The sequence below is a fragment of the Rattus norvegicus genome, chromosome 15, assembly GCF_021556685.1.
Source record: "Rattus norvegicus strain SHRSP/BbbUtx chromosome 15, alternate assembly SHRSP_T2T, whole genome shotgun sequence".
Taxonomy (NCBI): domain Eukaryota; kingdom Metazoa; phylum Chordata; class Mammalia; order Rodentia; family Muridae; genus Rattus; species Rattus norvegicus.
Window position 1 is genome coordinate 51245053 of NC_141548.1, and position 17690 is coordinate 51262742.

At 44.1% G+C, this 17690-nt stretch overlaps 1 protein-coding gene and 1 pseudogene across 6 annotated transcripts in view; one reads left to right on the forward strand and one right to left on the reverse strand.

Moving 5' to 3' along the window:
• Nucleotides 1-1619: 1619 nt before the first annotated feature.
• Nucleotides 1620-17690, reverse strand: part of Piwil2 (piwi-like RNA-mediated gene silencing 2) — a 66603-nt gene continuing 50532 nt past the window's right edge. For 3 of the 6 annotated variants that reach the window (XM_087585787.1, XM_087585789.1, XM_087585788.1), the window contains 3 exons: nucleotides 6884-7137; nucleotides 5980-6087; nucleotides 1620-3875 (listed from right to left, as the gene is read on the reverse strand). In XM_087585787.1, the coding sequence (XP_087441913.1) occupies nucleotides 3719-3875; nucleotides 5980-6087; nucleotides 6884-7137 (519 nt within the window). In that variant the 3' untranslated portion in view covers nucleotides 1620-3718. The remainder of the gene's footprint in view (nucleotides 3876-5979; nucleotides 6088-6883; nucleotides 7138-17690) is intronic. The other 3 variants (XR_015638032.1, XR_015638033.1, NM_001107276.1) reach the window with 2 other exon arrangements.
• On the forward strand, nucleotides 11823-13465 carry LOC134482140 (histone deacetylase 1-like; annotated as a pseudogene).

Consider the following 17690-nt stretch of genomic DNA (forward strand, 5'->3'; position numbering starts at 1 on the left):
TGGGCTTTTTTTTTTTTTTTTTTTTTTGGTTCTTTTTTTCGGAGCTGGGGACCGAACCCAGGGCCTTGCGCTTCCTAGGTAAGCGCTCTACCACTGAGCTAAATCCCCAGCCCATCTCTCCTGGGCTTTATTAGCAGCTTTCCTCAGCAGACAGCCCACAGTTCTGGCATCTCCAACATCTTAGGGTCCTCAAGGCAACTTCAGTGTTACAGCTTCTTGTTTCAGAGGCAGGCAGATCTCTGACTGACTGAGGCCAGCCTAGTCTACAGAGTGAGTTTCAGGACAGCCAAAGCTGTACAAAGAAACTGTTTTACTTGGGGTTTTATTGTTATGAAGAGACACCATGACCACAGCAACTCTTACAAAGGAAAACATTTAATTGGGGCTGGCTTCCAGTTCAGAGGTTTAGTCATCATGGTGGGAAACATGGCAGCATCTAGGCACACACGGTGCTGGAAGAGCTGAGTTCTACATCTTGATCAGCAAGCAGGAGACCGTGTGCCACAATGGTGAGACCTCAAAGCCACCTCCACAGTGACACACTTCCTCCAACAAGGCCGCCCCTCCTAATACTGCTATTTCCTATGGCCAAGCATTCGAACACATGACTCTATGGGGGCCGTTCCTAGTCAAACTACCACAGAAACCCTGTCTCAAAAAACCAAGGGGGTAGGGGGTGCCAGGGGTGGGGTGGAAAGAATGGGGAGGACAAAACAAAACCTGTAAAAACGTAGAATTACTTCAACAAATTTAAAGAAATGCAGGGTTGTAAAGGTGTGTGGTAGTGATGTAAACAATGAGGCAGGTTACTGTCAATGAGTCAATGGTTACAGATACACCAGAAAGTGTACATGAACAAGGGCATTTATTTGAGGGTTTGTCTCGGGGGCTGTGTGTGTGTGTGTGTGTGTGTGTGTGTGTGTTCCTGGAGACTGAACTTATATCATCAGGCTAGGGGAATAGCTCCTTCATCTAGCAAGCTATCTTACTGGTGCACTTTTCTTTTAGGGCAGGGTCTCATGTCTGAAGCCTGGCCTCAAACTCAACGTATAGCCAAAGGTGATCTAGAACTCTTGATCCTCAGACTCTGCCTCCCAAATGCTGGAACTTGAGACCTGATATCCATCTCCCTGCCTCCCTACATATTATAAATGTAACTTTAAAAAAACACAAAACTTCTTAATGGTAGAGAGGTCACTTGTGGAGTGAGCTTCCGGTTCTCCCTTGAGCTAACAGTAACTGTTAAGAAAGACTGACAAGGGGAGGGATGTCTCAGCAGTCAAGACAACTGGTTGCTCTTCCAGAGGACCCAGGATCAATTCTTAGTACTCACATGGCAGCTCATAGCTGCTGGTAACTCCAGCAGATCTGACACCTTCATGCAAACATACAGGCAGGCAAAACACCGGTTACACATGAAATGAAAATAAATAAATAGAAAAAAAGCTGACAAGCCAGGCGGTGGTAGCACACACTTGGGAGGCAGCAGCAGGTGATCTCTAAGTTTGAAGCCAGCCTGGTCTACACAGTGAGTTCCAGGGCAGCCAGGTAAAACCCTGTCTTGAAAAATAAACAAACAAACAAATAAAAAAGAAAGAAAAACAAACAGCTCCCAGGTATGGTGGTACCATAGTATATTTATTTTTTTAGCACTCTTTGAAAATATATTAGTGGAGAATTTTCTATTAATAAGCTAGTGAGGGTTCTTATTCCCCCAAAGTCCCAAACTATTCAAGCACATACACAAACGTAAATGCATTATTACTATGTAGGTCTCCCAGTTTGCTCAGGGTGAAACCACTTGGCTCTCAATGGTGCTGCCCCTGACATGAACAATAATAAAGGAATAACTAACTTTTGCTTTTCTTTGAAGGAAAAGCTACTTAATAAACAAACATATTCTTTCAGACACAACTATACACATACACTGTTTTTATTTTACACCACAGGGCCCAATTACCTGGCCCTGAAACTGAAAAACAAGGCAAGGACATCAGGTATAGAAAGTACATTCTGGCATTATGGTTAAGTGTCTGTTCTACCTAAAGAGAAAAGGAGTGCTAGGAATAGCAACGTCTAAAGACAAACTCAAAATACTCACAGAGAAATCCAGAAAGTGGAATGTGTTCAACCTAAAGACTCATTTTTCAGTCTGCTCTGTTTAATCCTATGGCTTTTACCTTTCAGGTCTCAGTCTGGCCTTGGTCACAGACTCCAAACACCAGGGGTTGTATTTGAAGACCCCAACACTTATCCCTCGCCAACCTCTGGGTGCTATACTGAACTAAAGGCTTTGCTGGTGTTGCCTTCAAACCCAAGGCCTGGCCTGGCTTGGTGAGTGCTAACACTGACTCCCACAGACCCTGTGGCTCTTCAGTACTTCCCAGTGAGGCTCTCCTAGCACACTGAATTTCTGCTCAGTCCCCTACCATCCATCCACCACACCAAAACATAAATAGATACACACAAATTTGAAGAGGTTAAGTAAAATTAGCTTTTAAAACCCAGTAAAGCAAGGGATGGTTCATTAAGCCTGAAGAAACTTGAAGATTCTGAAACAGAAGGGAAAAAAAAAACGCAGAAAACCAGTGCTTCACCCAAATACAGAAGCCCACTGGCGCTAGGAAAACTTCCTACATGTCTAGGCTCAGGTGAGAGCATCACATTTGTCCAAGCCAACTTTGGGAAGCATGAAACTTTGGGATTTTGAAAATTTCCAAGCAACACCAGCCCACAGCTGGAAGAGACTCTTGCATAATCTCATTTACAGATTTTTGCAGAAAAAAACCTATACTCCATCCAGAATGTTCCTAGGTCTGCTGAATGTCCTAACTGAATTTATTTCACATTAGTCACAAAGATCAAAAGTGTGTATGTGCACATGAATGTGTCAGTCAGGCTGCAGGAAAGCAATCTGATGGTCGTAAATGACTAAAAGGTCCAGAAAAGCAGCTCTAGCTGGACTCTCAGGAGGCCAAGGAGTGGCCAAACTCACTGGCCTGGGTCAAGTCAGCTCACCTGACTGTGCCTTACACTGGTTTTCCTACATCTTCCATGCATGCAAACAGCTGCTCTCTCTGAAACACTAACTCTCTCTGAACATAGTAACTCTCTCCTTTAAGATCTGCAATGACTACTTCATTCATGTCACTTCTGGCCCAGAAATAGGATGATCTTGTAGGCATAAACTCTGGTTTATAAACTGATGCTCATGCTGCCTTGGGAGCTGTTTTTTATGTCCTTCACTTATTTGGTAGGGGGACTGGACATGTCCGTAGGCCCATGCTCGGCAGAGCAGCGGCACTGCTAACATCACTCTGCTCCATCAAGGCAGCTGCTGGCTGCTACTCAGAAACTTGCTTCCTTGACACCAGGCTTTGGTTTTGTTGTGGGCTTTGTGGGGACAGTGGTTTGGTTTTGTCTTTTGAGATAGGGTCTCACTCTATAATCTTGGCTAGCTTGGAACTTTCCATGTAGTCCAGGCTGGCCTTGAACTAAAGATCCTTCTGCTTCAGTCTCCCATGTGCTGGAGTAACAGGCATGTACCACACCACTCTACTATAATATCAGGGTTAAAAGAAGAACAGAAATCTAATTCTACAAGGATGGAGAAAGAGAAAATGCAAACGTAAAACTCCACTGCCATTTCTGTTGATTCTGTAAGAATGAGCTGAGCTGGAATCCAGTTGCTCCTTGCAGCTGGTGTCCAAGTTCCCAGTTACAGGAAGAACAGGTTCTCACATAGCTGGATGGCTGGTTCATGATGCAAAATCTGTCCGGACAGGAAAGCTAGCTTGTGGGCATACTTGCAAGGAGCTGGAACTCGGATGGTACCAGGCCAATTCCAGTACATGTGGCATAGTTTGAAAGTCAGCCTAAAGTTAAGAAGAAAATGCATTCTTTATTATTTCTACCCCCACACAGGGGTGGGAAGGATTTCACTCTCTTGGGGATACAGCACACAGCACTCCTACCAACAGAGTGGGGGATTCTGAGAAACCTAATATTGACTTTCAGGAATTGTTAGTTTTATATTTCTTTGTTTGGTTTGGTTTGGGACACAGGTTCTCAACTATCTAGCTTAGGCTGACTAGTAACTCTACTAGAACAGGTTGGTTTTGAGCTGCCAGTGATCTTCTTGCCCCAGCCTCTCAAGTGCTGGAATTATAGGTGTAAGCCACTAGGTCTGAGAGAGAAACCATTATTTTTCATCTGGAATTGTTTATATTTCCACCTAAGCCAAAGGACGGGTAAAATAAGTAAGCACGGGTGTTGGGATCTCTGTGGTGTCTGTGTATGAGGGGCTAGAGGATGGCTCAGCAGTTAAAGAGCATTTGGCTGCTCTTCCAGAGGACCCAGGTTTGGTTCCCAGCAACCACATGGCAGCTCATAAGCATCTGTAACTCTAGTTCCAGGGGATCTGACAGCCTTTTGTGACCTCTACAAGTACCAAACACACATGTGGTATACATGCAGGAAACACCATACATGTAAGTAATAAAAGTACAATAAAAGTAGAAAAATGAACAAAGGAAAAGGCTATAAAAGGGCATTTGCCAGTCTATTGGATCTGTACATCATAAATGTGAGAGTATGTCATAGTCATTTGACAGAGATTGTCTGTCTTTCCATCTGACTAGCTGGCCAGGTAGGTTTTTGAGACAAGGTCTTAATATGTAGCAGTGACTGGCCTGGAATTAACTATGTCCTTCAGGCTGATGATTCTCAGTGATTCTCTGGCTTTAATTTCCTGAGTGATAAAATTACAAACCTGTGGGGTTGGAGATTCAGCTCAGTGGTAGAGCGCTTGCCTAGCAAGCGCAAGGCCCTGGGTTCAGTCCCCAGCTCCAAAAAAAAAAAAAAAAAAAAAAAGAAAAGAAAAAAAAATTACAAACCTGTGCTGGCTACCACATGCAGCCAGAGCATGCACTGTGCCTTTGTAATCCCTGCTACTTAGAAGGCTAAGAGATCAGCCAGGTGTAGTGGTCATGTATGCCTTTAATCCCAGCACTCAGAAGGCAGAGCCAGGCAGGATCTTTGTGAGTTCAAGGCCAGACTGTAGGCCAGAACAGCCAGGGATACACAGAAAAACCCTGTCTCAAAACAAACAAAAAATTCCCCAAAACAAAAAACAAAACAAATAAGATAAAACCAGCCTGAGCAAAGTAGCAAGATCATTTTTCAAAATTATTTCTTCCATAATTTACTTATTTTTATTTTGTGTGCATTGTTGTTTTGCCTACATGTATGTCCTTGTGAAGATGTTTGATCTCTGGGACTGAAATTACAGATAGTTGTAAGCTGCCGTGTGGGTACTGAAAATTGAGCCCAAGTCTTCTGGAAGAGCAGCCAGTGCTCTTAACCAGTGAGCCATCTCTCCACTCGCATAAGACCTTTTTTTTTTTTTTTTCTAAAATAAATTAATACCGATGCTTTATAGTGCACAGGAATGAAGGCTGTTAGTCATCCATGTTTTCTTAAAGCTCTTCAAGTGATTTTTAATGTAAAAGCAGGCTTATTCCTCAAAAAAACTACCACTATTATCAAGATCTGGGAGAGTCAAGGAGTAAAATATTGGTCTAGGGAGCTGGCTGAGTTGGTAAAGTGCTTACTGTATAAGCATGGGGACCTGAAGTCAGGTCTAGCAACTACTTAAGGTGATCTTGTAATCTCAACACAGGAAATGGAGACCTGGTCTAATTTGAGTTCTAGATCCCAGTGAGAAATACTGTCTCAAAAGACACTTGATGTTGACCTCAGACTCCATACCAATGCATCAACCTGTGTGCATGCGCACATGCAAGCGTGCACGCGCGCGCGCACACGCGCGCACACACACACACACACACACACACACACACACACACACACACACACACACACACACATACACGGAATAAAATATCTTGACAGACACTGACTAGTGACTTAGCTATTAGTCAGGATAAACACAGAGACTTATGCTTCTGACAGACTCACCTCTGCATGTGATCAGGGCTCAGATTTGCAGTGTTCAGAACACAGATGTAGTGTGTAGGTATGCCACAGCCCTGTCGCACATGATGAGCAAGAAGGTAGAAATCCACCCTAGCAAGGAAAGAACACCAACCAGTGAAATCACTGGAAGGCACTTGGAAGATAGCTGCAGCCCCATCTTACAAGGCTTAGAAACGAAAATGAAAAAGTCAATACATAAAAGGACATTTGTGTGTGTGATTTGTGTGTGTGTGTGTGTGTGTGTGTGTGCGCGCGCGCGCACGCGTGCGTGTGTGTGTGTATGCGCGCGCATGCACACACTCATGGATGTAATCTCAGCACTGGGAAGGCTGACAATGAGGTCATGTATCTGTTGAGGGAATATTTGCGCTACATACAGAGTTTGGGAGGTATGGTGTGGGTTACACAAGACCCTACCTCAAAAGGAAGGAGAGGGAATATACTTAAAAAGTAAAAGCTTTGTTATTAAAAGAAAACTTAGGGGGTTGGGGATTTAGCTCAGCGGTAGAGCGCTTGCCTAGCAAACGCAAGGTCCTGGGTTCTGTCCACAGCTCCAAAAAAAGAAAAAAAAAAAGAAAACTTAGGGCTATAGACACAGCGTAGTGGTGGACTGCTTTGTCTGGTGTTTATGAGGCACAAGGTTCAATCTTCAGTGACAAAACGTGTGCATATGTGGCTGTGTACTTGTGTGTACATGTGTGTATGTATATCTATGGTTGATGAAGATGAACATGTTCACACTGAACTCCACCACTGGACTCAGGCAAAGCATGCTCTTTTTTTGAGACAAATATGAGGATCTCATTCCACACCTGTCTAGGAATATCCAAGCAATAGACACCCTGTCCAGCTTCTTCTTCAACTGAGGACCTGTTTGCCTACTTACCACTCACAGCTGGTTATGGTATGATCAACCACAGTCCCAGGGGAGGGGGTCACAAAGTGGTCAGGAGCAGCAAGGTACAGATTGGTGCTGATTTTCTTCTGAACTACAAATACCACCATCTTGGGATGGTAGTTATCAAAGGCTTCAAAGCACTTCTGCAGCTGAGGGATCTCATAGTTGGCAACTGTCTTTAGCTGGCCATCAGACACTCCATCTCGGTACACCACAATCTTCTCTGGGAGACAGTGGTTCACCTGAAGTGACACAGGGAGGAGGTGACTCCAGAGGCTCTGGGCTCAAGGATCACAGGGACAAGCTCCCACTCATCCTGCAGGATGGAGAGTGACTTGGCAGTTAGCCCCAGAGCATATGACTGCCAAGCATGCCAAAAGCTTATAACCATTTCTATCTAGGTTTGCTCCAAGTAGCAAACAGGCCTGATACAGCCACAGTGCTATAAAATATGGAAGCAAGTCATGGCAGTTATGAGTCACATGCTCACTACCTACCCTCAAACAGAGTGAACAACATTCAGACGTAATGGTAGGAGCCACACGTGGCTACACACACCTGCAATGCCAGCACTTAAAGGTCTGAGGTAGGAGGATCACCATGAGTACCTGGGCTACACAGTGAAATCTTGTCTCAAGAAAAAAAAAAAAGGAAGGAAAGAAAGAAAGAAAAGAGGAATCAAGGACTTAAAAATTTCTCTACAAAAATAGTGTCTATTAGTCAGTGGTTATTTGACTTGGATTTTTTCCTTTTTTTTTTTTTTTTTTTTTTTTTTTTTTTTTGGAGCTGGGGACCGAACCCAGGGCCTTGCACTTGCTAGGCAAGTGCTCTACCGCTGAGCTAAATCCCCAACCCCTTGACTTGGATTTAATGCTGACAACTGCCCAAGAAAAGAACCCGGAAATGTCGTAGAAAGTCTAACATCAGTTTTCAACTTGTGGGTTGTGACCACTCTGGGGGTCAAATGACCCTTTCACAGAAGTCACATATCAGATATTCTTTATATCAGATATTTACATTATGATTCATAACAGTAGCAAAACAAAGTTGTAAAATCACAACAAAAATAATTTTATGGTTGGTTATCAGAACATGAGGAACTGTGTTAAAGGGTTGCAGCACTAGGACAATGGAGAACCACTTGTCTAACACAAGAATATATGCTCAGATTTTGACATATAAGTAACACCCAAAGTTATCCTATGATCCAGCACAATGTTAAATCTACTTATGATAATAAAGTAAGTGGGTTCTCACTACTTAGCTAAGAGTGCGTTTGGTTCTATTTTAAGTTAGAAATTCCCTCAAAACTGATTTGCTTGATTTAAGTTCTGATTACAGTTTAATGCACTCACATTCCAGGTCCTTATCCCTTAACAGATACATCGTGAGTAAAGCTTAAATATTTACTACATTCTTTAAAGGTGACTCTACGTGAAAAAATTTTTATAAAGATTTATTTATTATATATAAGTACACTACAGTTGTCTTCAGACACACCAGAAGAGGGCATCAGATCTCATTACAGATGGTTGTGAGCCACGATGTGGTTGCTGGGATTTGAACTCAGGACCTCTGGAAGAGCCATTAGTGCTCTTAACCCCTGAGCCATCTCTCCAGCCCATGAAAAAATTTATATATATAAAATAATCTTTTCAAAAATTATCTTGCTGAGCATGGCGGGACACTTGTAATCACAGCTCTTTAAAGTCCAAGACGAAAAGATTGCTGTGAATTTGAGGCCAGCATAGACTACACAATAAATTTTGGCTTAGCCTAGGCTATGGGGCAAAATCTGGCCTCAAACATTCTCCTTCCAGTCATCTTTTAAAAGTTTAGTTCAATGTTTCAAGCTGGGTGTATGGTAGTGCATGCCTTTAACCCCAGCACTCCAGGAGCAGAGTACCTAAATACAGAAACAAGTGTATCTCTGTGAGTTCATACCAAGTTGTCTACATAGTGAGTTCCAGACCAGCCAGAGCTATATAGTGAGACCCTGTTTCAAAAACAAAATGAAACAACAACAAAAAATAATAAATGTCCCCTTTTCTGAGATATCTCAAATATTTCAACATTTACAAACATCAAGCATTTAAAAACCCGTTAGTGGTATTTTTCTCTGCCTCACATGCCCCTCTTCTTTTGTTGCAGGACTTCAGTCCTAGTAACAGACAGTCTTGTATATAGAGTGAATCCAAAGTCTCCAGCCCCTAAACCAGGGTTTCTCAGCCCCAGAGGGCCAGCATTTGGAGATGGTGAGTGTTCACTGTTAGAGCTGCCCTGTGTTCTGTGGATCAGTGTTTACTGCGTCCCAAGTCTCTGCCAGTCTTAAGCAGAAGTGTTTCTAGATAACCACCCCAGGGGTTGGGGATTTAGCTCAGCGGTAGAGCACTTGCCTAGCAAGTGCAAGGCCCCAGCTCCGGAAAAAAAAAAGAAAAAAAAAAAAAAAAAAGATAACCACCCCAATAGGGAGCTCTGGCTTCAGCCACAGAGCACACAGAAAACTCAATCCACACTCAGAAGGTGATATACTGTGGTAAGAGGGCAACGAGTCCAGAACTCATATGGACCTTTTACAAATAGGCAAACAGAGAAAAGACACTGGACTTGGGGCCAGGAGCTCTGAGACTGAGTCTGACTTTACTGCTAGCTGTGGCTTCAAAGATTGACATTTCCGGTTGAAAAACTACATAAAAAGATTACCTCACCATATTCTCAAGGTAGAGAGGGAAAGAAGTTATATGCACATGGATGAACAGCTTGGTGTGCCTGCATGATCTCTAGTGCTCACATAAAAAATCAGGTATAGCACTATGAACCTATAAACTCAAGCCTCAGGGAACAAAGACAGGAGAACCCCAGAGACTCACGGCCCAGCCCATACAGCCCAAATGGTAAGCTCCAGACTCCATCAGTGTCTGTTTCAAAAGACAGGGTGTGATGAAGATACAGACATGCAGACACATAGACACACACACACACACACACACACACACACAGACACACACACACACACACACACACACTTATAATATGATGTATATTTTAATAAATATATATAAAGGCTGTGGAGGCTGAATGTGGCAGTAATGCCTATAATCCTAGCGCTTACAACACTAAGGCAGGAGGATTGTGAATTTAAGGCCAGCCAGGGTTACACAGCCTAAAATCCTGTTTCAAACTATCTTTTGTTGTCAAGCTAGGTCAAGAAAACACTTGGAAGCACAGAGCAAGCACAGGATGATGAGTGGAGTGGGAAAAAATGGAATCAAATTCACCTGGAGTGTTTTCTGCCACCACCTTGGTGTTTACCCTGTGCTAACAAGTCAGTGAGTGTTTGGCACCAGACTATGTCAGCTTCCAGCCGAATTGAAAGACCAGTTTCTAGCTATGAACACACAGAGAAATGCAACCCTAATCAACAATGTTAAAAGCCTTTGGGTCACCTAGGCTGTCCTTACTTCATAAGCTATCAACTTATAGTCCAAGGAAGAAGGGTTTCTGTATAAGGCCAATCGCAAGCCTAAAAGATAGCAACTATATATTGTAGAGCCCAGCATGCTCTGGTCACACTAAGTGGCCAGTGTAGGCCTAGGCTTACCCATCCTGATGCCCCTGGTGTTGGACACAGTAGGAAGGGTTCAGTGGATAGTACAGTTGCTAAGCTGAATGTTATGTTACATGAAGCTACACTCATCACAAAATGAACACGTAATGGCCACTAAATATGTACCATTGCTGTCTCAGAAAATTGCAAAATTTATTTGGTTTGTCCATTTGGAGACAGGGTCTCATCTAACGCAGGCTGGCCTCAAACTTACTTGTAACTGAGGCTTGCCTAGAACTTTTAATCCTCCTGTCTCTACTCCCAACTCTCTTGGCTCTGCAAAATTATTTTAATACTATCCAAATGCTCATAGAACTCAAACGAGACCTGGAAGCCAGACACATAAAGCAAATGTCCCCGGCACACTGAAAATGCCATCGTAAAGAGATAAAATGATGTGGGCAGAAGGTGAGCTGCCAAGTGCTTATCTAGCATGCATGAAGCCATGAGTTCCCTCTCAAGCACCAGATAAAATAAAAACCAGGTGTGGTGGTACATGCCTGTAATCCCAGAACTCAGCAGATGGAGGGAGAAGGATCAAAAGTTCAAGGCCAGTCTCAGCTATACAGTAATTTTGGGGGCAGCCAATATGACCTGAGAACCTATCTCAAAAATAATAAAAGAAAAAATAAACTGCTAAGGGAATGGAAGAGTATAAGGGGGAAGACCATGCTGGGACATACAGAATGTGGGTGACAGACAATTCAGGCAGCCAGAGTGGGGAGTACTAGAAGAGCAGCAGTAAGGTTAGGCTGTGGCTGTATGATGTATGTGCATGATGCTAAAGAGATGCCAAATGGCCAGTTCTACTTGTAAGGTTCCTCCACTGACAGACGGCAAGAACAAGCTGAAGAGAAGGGAGAGAGGCTACCAAGTGATCCCTTCAACTTAAGTGTCCCCATGACACAGAAGAGCTAAATATTGTGGCGCACACCTGTAATCCCAGCACAGGAGAGACTGAGGCAGGAGGCCATCTGGAGCTAAACAGTAAGACTACAAGAAGAAGAAAAAGAAAAAAAGACACAGTAAATCTTCATTCCTTATAGTATTATTAAAAAAAAATTTAAGTCAGACCTATTTATTGGGACTATTAAAAATCATTAAATTTTAGTCTCATTGACTTCTAGAGGGAGGAGCTGTCACAGTAAACCTGGAAGGTGTCCAGACAAATTCAAGAGGAGAGGGATGAAGATGAGCTCTGGGAACATTTACTAGGTCGGGAAGGAGCTCAGTGCACTCACCCGTGTGAGTATTTTTTTTTTTATACCCATGTGAGTATTAAAGACAGTACTCAGACAGGAGGGCCAGGCAGCGAGCAAGATGGCACAGACTTAGGTCACCAAGAGGAAAGTCTGTTACTACTACGACGGGGATGTTGGAAACTACTTTTATGGACAAGGGCACCCAATGAAGCCTCACTGAATCAGAATGACTCATAATTTGCTGCCCAACTATGGTCTCTACCAAAAAACAGAAATCTATCAAAGCCACTGCTGAGGAGATGACTAAGTACCACAGCGAGGACTACATCAAGTTCTTGCGTTCAATTCGCCCAGCTAATATGTCTGAATACAGCGAGCAGATGCAGAGATTCAACGTGGGTGGGGACTGTCTGGTATTCAATGGCTTGTTTGAGATCTGTCAGTTGTCCATGGGTGGCTCTGTCGCGAGTGCTGTGAAACTCAATAATCAGCAGACAGACATCGCTGTGAACTGGGCTGGGGCCCTACACCGTGCAAAGAAGTCTGAAGCATCCGGCTTCTATTACGTCCATGATATCGTCTTGGCCATCCTGGAACTGCTAAAGTATCACCAGAGGCTGCTGTATATTGACATTGATATTCACCATGGCGATGGCGTGGAAGAGGCCTTCTATACTACAGACCGGGTCATGACTGTGTCCTTTCAAAAATACGGAGAGTACTTCCCAGGAACTGGGGACCTACGGGATATTGGGGCTGGCAAAGGCAAGTACTACGCCGTTAACTCCCTACTGAGAGATGACATTGATGATGAGTCCTATGAAGCCATCTTCAAGCCAGTCATGTCCAAAGTAATGGAGATGTTCCAGCCTAGTGCAGTGGTCCTACAGTGCAGCTCAGACTCCCTGTCTGGGGATCGGCTAGGTTACTTCAATCTGACCATCAAAGGACACGCCAAGTGTGTGGAGTTTGTGAAGAGTTTCAACTTGCCGATGCTAATGTTGGGAGGAGGTGGCTACACCATCCGTAATGTCACTCGGTGCTGGACTTATGAGACAGCTGTGGCCCTGGACACAGAGATCCCTAATGACCTACCATACAATGACTACTTTGAATACTTTGGACCAGATTTCAAGCTTCACATCAGCCCTTCCAATATGACTAACCAGAACACTAATGAATACCTGGAGAAGACCAAGCAGTGGGAACTTGAGAATGCTGCCCCATGCCCCTGGTCCAAATGCAGGCCATCCAGAGGATGCCATCCCAGAAGAGAGCGGTGATGACGATGAGGAAGACCCTGACAAATGAATTTCCATCTGCTCCTCTGACAAACGCATTGCCTGTGAGGAGGAATTCCCTGATTCTGATGAGGAGGGAGAAGGAGGTTGCGAGAACTCTTCTAACTTCAAAAAAGCCTAGAGTCAAAACAGAAGATGAGAAAGAAAAAGATCCCGAGGAGAAAAAAGAAGTCACAGAAGAGGAGAAAACCAAGGAAGAGAAGCCAGAAGCCAAAGGGGTCAAAGAAGAGGTCAAGATGGCCTGAGCAAGGTCTGCAGCTCCATCTTCTCCCCAAGTCCCTCACTTTCCCTCAATTTCTCAGATTTTATATTTTCTATTCCTGTGTATTTATATAAAATTTATTAAGTATAATGTCCCCAGGGACCAGCGCACAGGGCAGTGGTGCTGGGAGAACTCTTCCCAGAGCTCCCTTGTCCGTCCTGCCCCAGGTCTGAGTTTTGAACCACATAGGGTCCAGGTGAAAAGAAAGCAGCCGGGGTTGGGGATTTAGCTCAGTGGTAGAGCGCTTGCCTAGGAAGCGCAAGGCCCTGGGTTCGATCCCCAACTCCGAAAAAAAAAAAAAAAAAAAAGAAAAGAAAGCAGCCAGAAGACAAAATCCTGAACTGCACGTGCCTGCCTAGGAGCTCTGCTAGGATGGCCTTGCTAAGCTTTTCAGCAGGGGTGACTGTGTATTCTGGGGTCCCTTTTCAGGCTTGGGTAATATCAGCCATTTTTAGATTGGTTCTGTTTCTACCTTCCCACCCACCCCGGGCAAGCGGAAAAACTTAAACTGCCCCATTTTCCCCCAATTCTGCAGGTGGAGGTTGTTAGCCTAGCTTCCTTTTTGAGATATTTTCATTTTGTGATACTCTTTGTAATAAAACAGCACATTTCTATAAAAAAAAAAAAAAGACAGTGCTCACCTAGTATATACAAAGTCCTAGGTTTCTGGCAGCATAGGAAAGGTTAGACATACTGTTGACAATGCTGGGCACAAGAGGGGTACACAGGAGTCAGACAACAATCATTTGCTTAAGGTAACACTGAACCACAAATACATGAGGAAAGGGAAGGGGGATTAAAATGCAGAAAAGGGAAGGGGGATTGAAATGCAGACAACATTGTCACGGGCCACAGGAACTTCCCCACTTTGCATCAGAACTGCCCAGGAGCCAGACATGGCAGCAGCCCCCTTTAATCCCAATGGTCAGGAGGCCGATGCAGAGGGCATAGGAACTCCACAGGAAGACCAACACGATCAACTAACCTGGACCCTTGGGCTTCTCAGAGTCTCAACCACCATCAAAGAACATACATGGGCTGGACATAGGCCTCCCTGTGGGTTCTGAGCAACTGGAGCAGGGGCTATCCCAAGAGCTGTTGTCTGAATGTGGGATATGTTCTTCTAGCTGTGCCGCCTTGTCTGGCCTTAGTGGGAGAAGAAGCCCCTAGCCTTATAGAGACTTAAAGTGACAGGGTGGGGAGATTCCCAAGGAGACTCCTGCCTGATCAGAGGAGAAGGGGAGGGAGAATGGGGGAAGTAATGTGGAAGGGAATGACCAGGAGGGGGACAGTGAGCAGGATGTAGAGTGAATAAAAAATTAAAAATTAATAATAATGATGATGATAATAATAAAGAAAAGGCCCAAAGAGAGACTGGGCAACATAGTGAGATCCTCAGACACTGTGACTGCACACAAAGCAAAATAAGTGTAAAACAGAAAAAGTACTCCAGTCCCTGGGCTGTGTCAGCCAGAGGCTGAGGCACCTCTGGAGCAATTTCTGTTTCCACTGTCAGAGCTCAGGCCAGAGCTGTTAAAGCTCAAATCAAATTAACAGGTCAAATCAGGATCAGGGGCTTAGTCATGAGAGCTAAAGCTGTAGAGGCAGGCATCAACTCTGCTTTGATTTTCACACATGAGTGGGAGGTGACACTGGTGCTCAAGACAGAAAGGCTGGAGTGGCCAGGAAGCACACATGTAGACCAGGTCGCTTTCTTGGACATGAGTTTTAGGAGCTCAATGCACTAGATATGCTGGACAAGGGAATGGGTTCTGTGGAAACCTGCTTTCTCCTGCTGGAGAGTAAACTAGTCACTAAACTTCATCCCAAGAGTAGCCTGAGACATTTTCAGATCCCATTACAGATGGTTGTGAGTCACCATGTGGTTGCTGGGATTTGAACTCAGGACCTCTGGAAGAGCAGTCAGTGCTCTTAACTGCTGAGTCATCTCTCCAGCCCTCTTGAGACATTTTCATGAGAAATTTTGACATAAATTACAAAAGCATCTTATAAAGTAAATGATGTGCGGTATTGCAGTAGGCTCTAGTATTTTTCCAACTCTTGGGTTTTTTGAGACAAGGTTTCTCTGAGTAGTCCTAGCTGTCCCAGAATGCACTAGTACTGGACATATTTATAACTCGTAAGTCAAATATAGCCATCTGCAAACATGTAAGAGAAAAAAGAAACAAGAGTTTGCCTCACTCAAATTTTAGTAATTACCTTTCCTTTGATATTCTATTTACATTAATATGCATTGAACTTGGTTGTGTGTGTGTGTGTGTGTGTGTGTGTGTGTGTGCACGTGCACTCCAGAGAGGTAGGAGGGAAGGGGAGAGAGAGGGAGAGAGGGTCTTATGTAGTCCAGGCTGGTTTAAAACTCTGTATGTAGCTGAGCATGACTTTTGACTTCTGATCTGCCTACTTCCTTCTCTCAAGAGCTGGGTCCCAGCATACAGTTAAAACATTTTCTTTCTCCCCTCCCTCCTCCTTCCTTCCTTCCTTCCTTCTTCACTAACAGGGACTGAACCCAGGGCTACATGCTAGGCAAGTGTTCTACTTCTGAGTTAGGTCGCTGGTCTTCTTTTTACTTTCTGAATCACAATCCGACTAACGCATCCAGTCTGGCCTTGAACTTACTCAGTAATCCAGGCAGGCCTGGTACTCTTGGTAATCTCCCAGTCTGAGTGCTTGGGTTACAGACATGCATCACTATGCATGGCTCTTGTTTCTTTTTAGCACTGAGGAAGCTTTCATTGTCTGGCTGTTTTCAGGTCTCTACACAGTTTATTGTGGGCTCCTAAAGTTTTGACTTGTTTGAGCAAGATTCCTAGATCATGGGGCAAGATTATGATTAGTTGTGTAATGGCAAACTGAACATTCTGATGGCTCTGTATCACACCAGCATCTGGGGTTCTAAGTCCTGGACTGTGCCATTTCCACAGCACAGCAGGCCATTGTTACCTGTGTATGGCTCTAAGGGTATGGCTGACAATCTTCCCACATGCTTACTTGCCATCTAGTGATATTCTTTCATGTCAGCTTTGGTCTTTTGTCCACTTGGGAGGAAAGAGAAGTGTAGTGAGACAGGGCTCTCCTATGTATGTAGCCAAATCTTGGCTGGCATGGTATTTACCCTGTAGCAAAGAGCTGGGACTGGGGCAGGGGAGAGGCTCAAAGCCAAGACAAAAATCCTTCTACCTCAGCCCCTGTGCTAGGATTACCAGTGTATGCCACCATGCCCAATGCTATGCTGCACCACTTCCCCCATTCCTGGAACATGCACAGGGGCCAGATTGGAATCCGACACACAACATAGTGCTCCAAGTGCTTGATTACAGACTGCAGTCCTAAGCCATCAGTGATTTGTATAAAATGCAAAAGCAGCTGGCTGGATTTCATGTCTTTAGGAAGAATCCTATTTTTTCAATTACATGTATGAGTCTACGTGCCAGGATGTGTGCATTATTTTAGGGTAGTTCCAGGTGCCCTTGAACTGGAGTTTCAGGTGATTGTGAGCCACCTGATTAAGGTGCTGGGAATCACACTTAGGAACTGAGTCCTCTCTAAGAGCAATGTGGACTGCTAACTATTGAGCCATCTCGCATCCCTGGGTCTTGCACTTTAAGCGGCACTGTGAGCTAGCTGACTTCTGTGACACAGAGGCTGTGCAAACATTCATTATTCCTTTTCCTCATGTTTAAGGCCAGGTGTCCTAGCGGCATTTGTTGGAGGACTTCAGTTTCCACTGACTTGCCTCCACCTCTTTATCAAAAGTTACACGACTACACTTGTCTAATATATTTCTGTGCGGTTCTTTTCTCTTGAATGCCCTGCTTATCTTCCTGCCAATATCACACTGTCCTAATTAACACAGTTTTATGGTTAACTGTTTACATTCTGTAGCATCAGTCTTCAGACCGTCCTTCAGTGCTGTGTTGCATAGTCTGTGTCTTGATTCTCCGCATAAATCTTAGAATCACTTTGTTGATGTCCACAAAGAACTTGCTGAGATTCCACTGAATCTATTATAAGTGAGAACTGATACTTTGATGATTTCCAGTCTATCAATGAACATACAGTTCTTTTTCTTTATCAGTTTAATAGCTATCCACATGTGAATCTTGTGAGACATGTACATGTATATGTAGGAATGTACACACACACACAAAGAAAAGGGGAGAGACAGAGGCAGAGACAAGGTATCACTCTGTTGCTCTGGCTGGCCCAGAATGCACTACATAGGCTAGGTTAGCCTTGAATTCATAGAGCTCTGCCTGTCTCTGCTCCCAGATGCTGGGATTCAAGGCCACACCTCTATTACCATAGTCAGGTTAAAGTTCCAGCCAGAGGCTCATAGTGGAACTCAGATTTTAATATCTGAAGCAGGAGGCATCCAAATCATATCCAAGCCATAGTTTTCTAT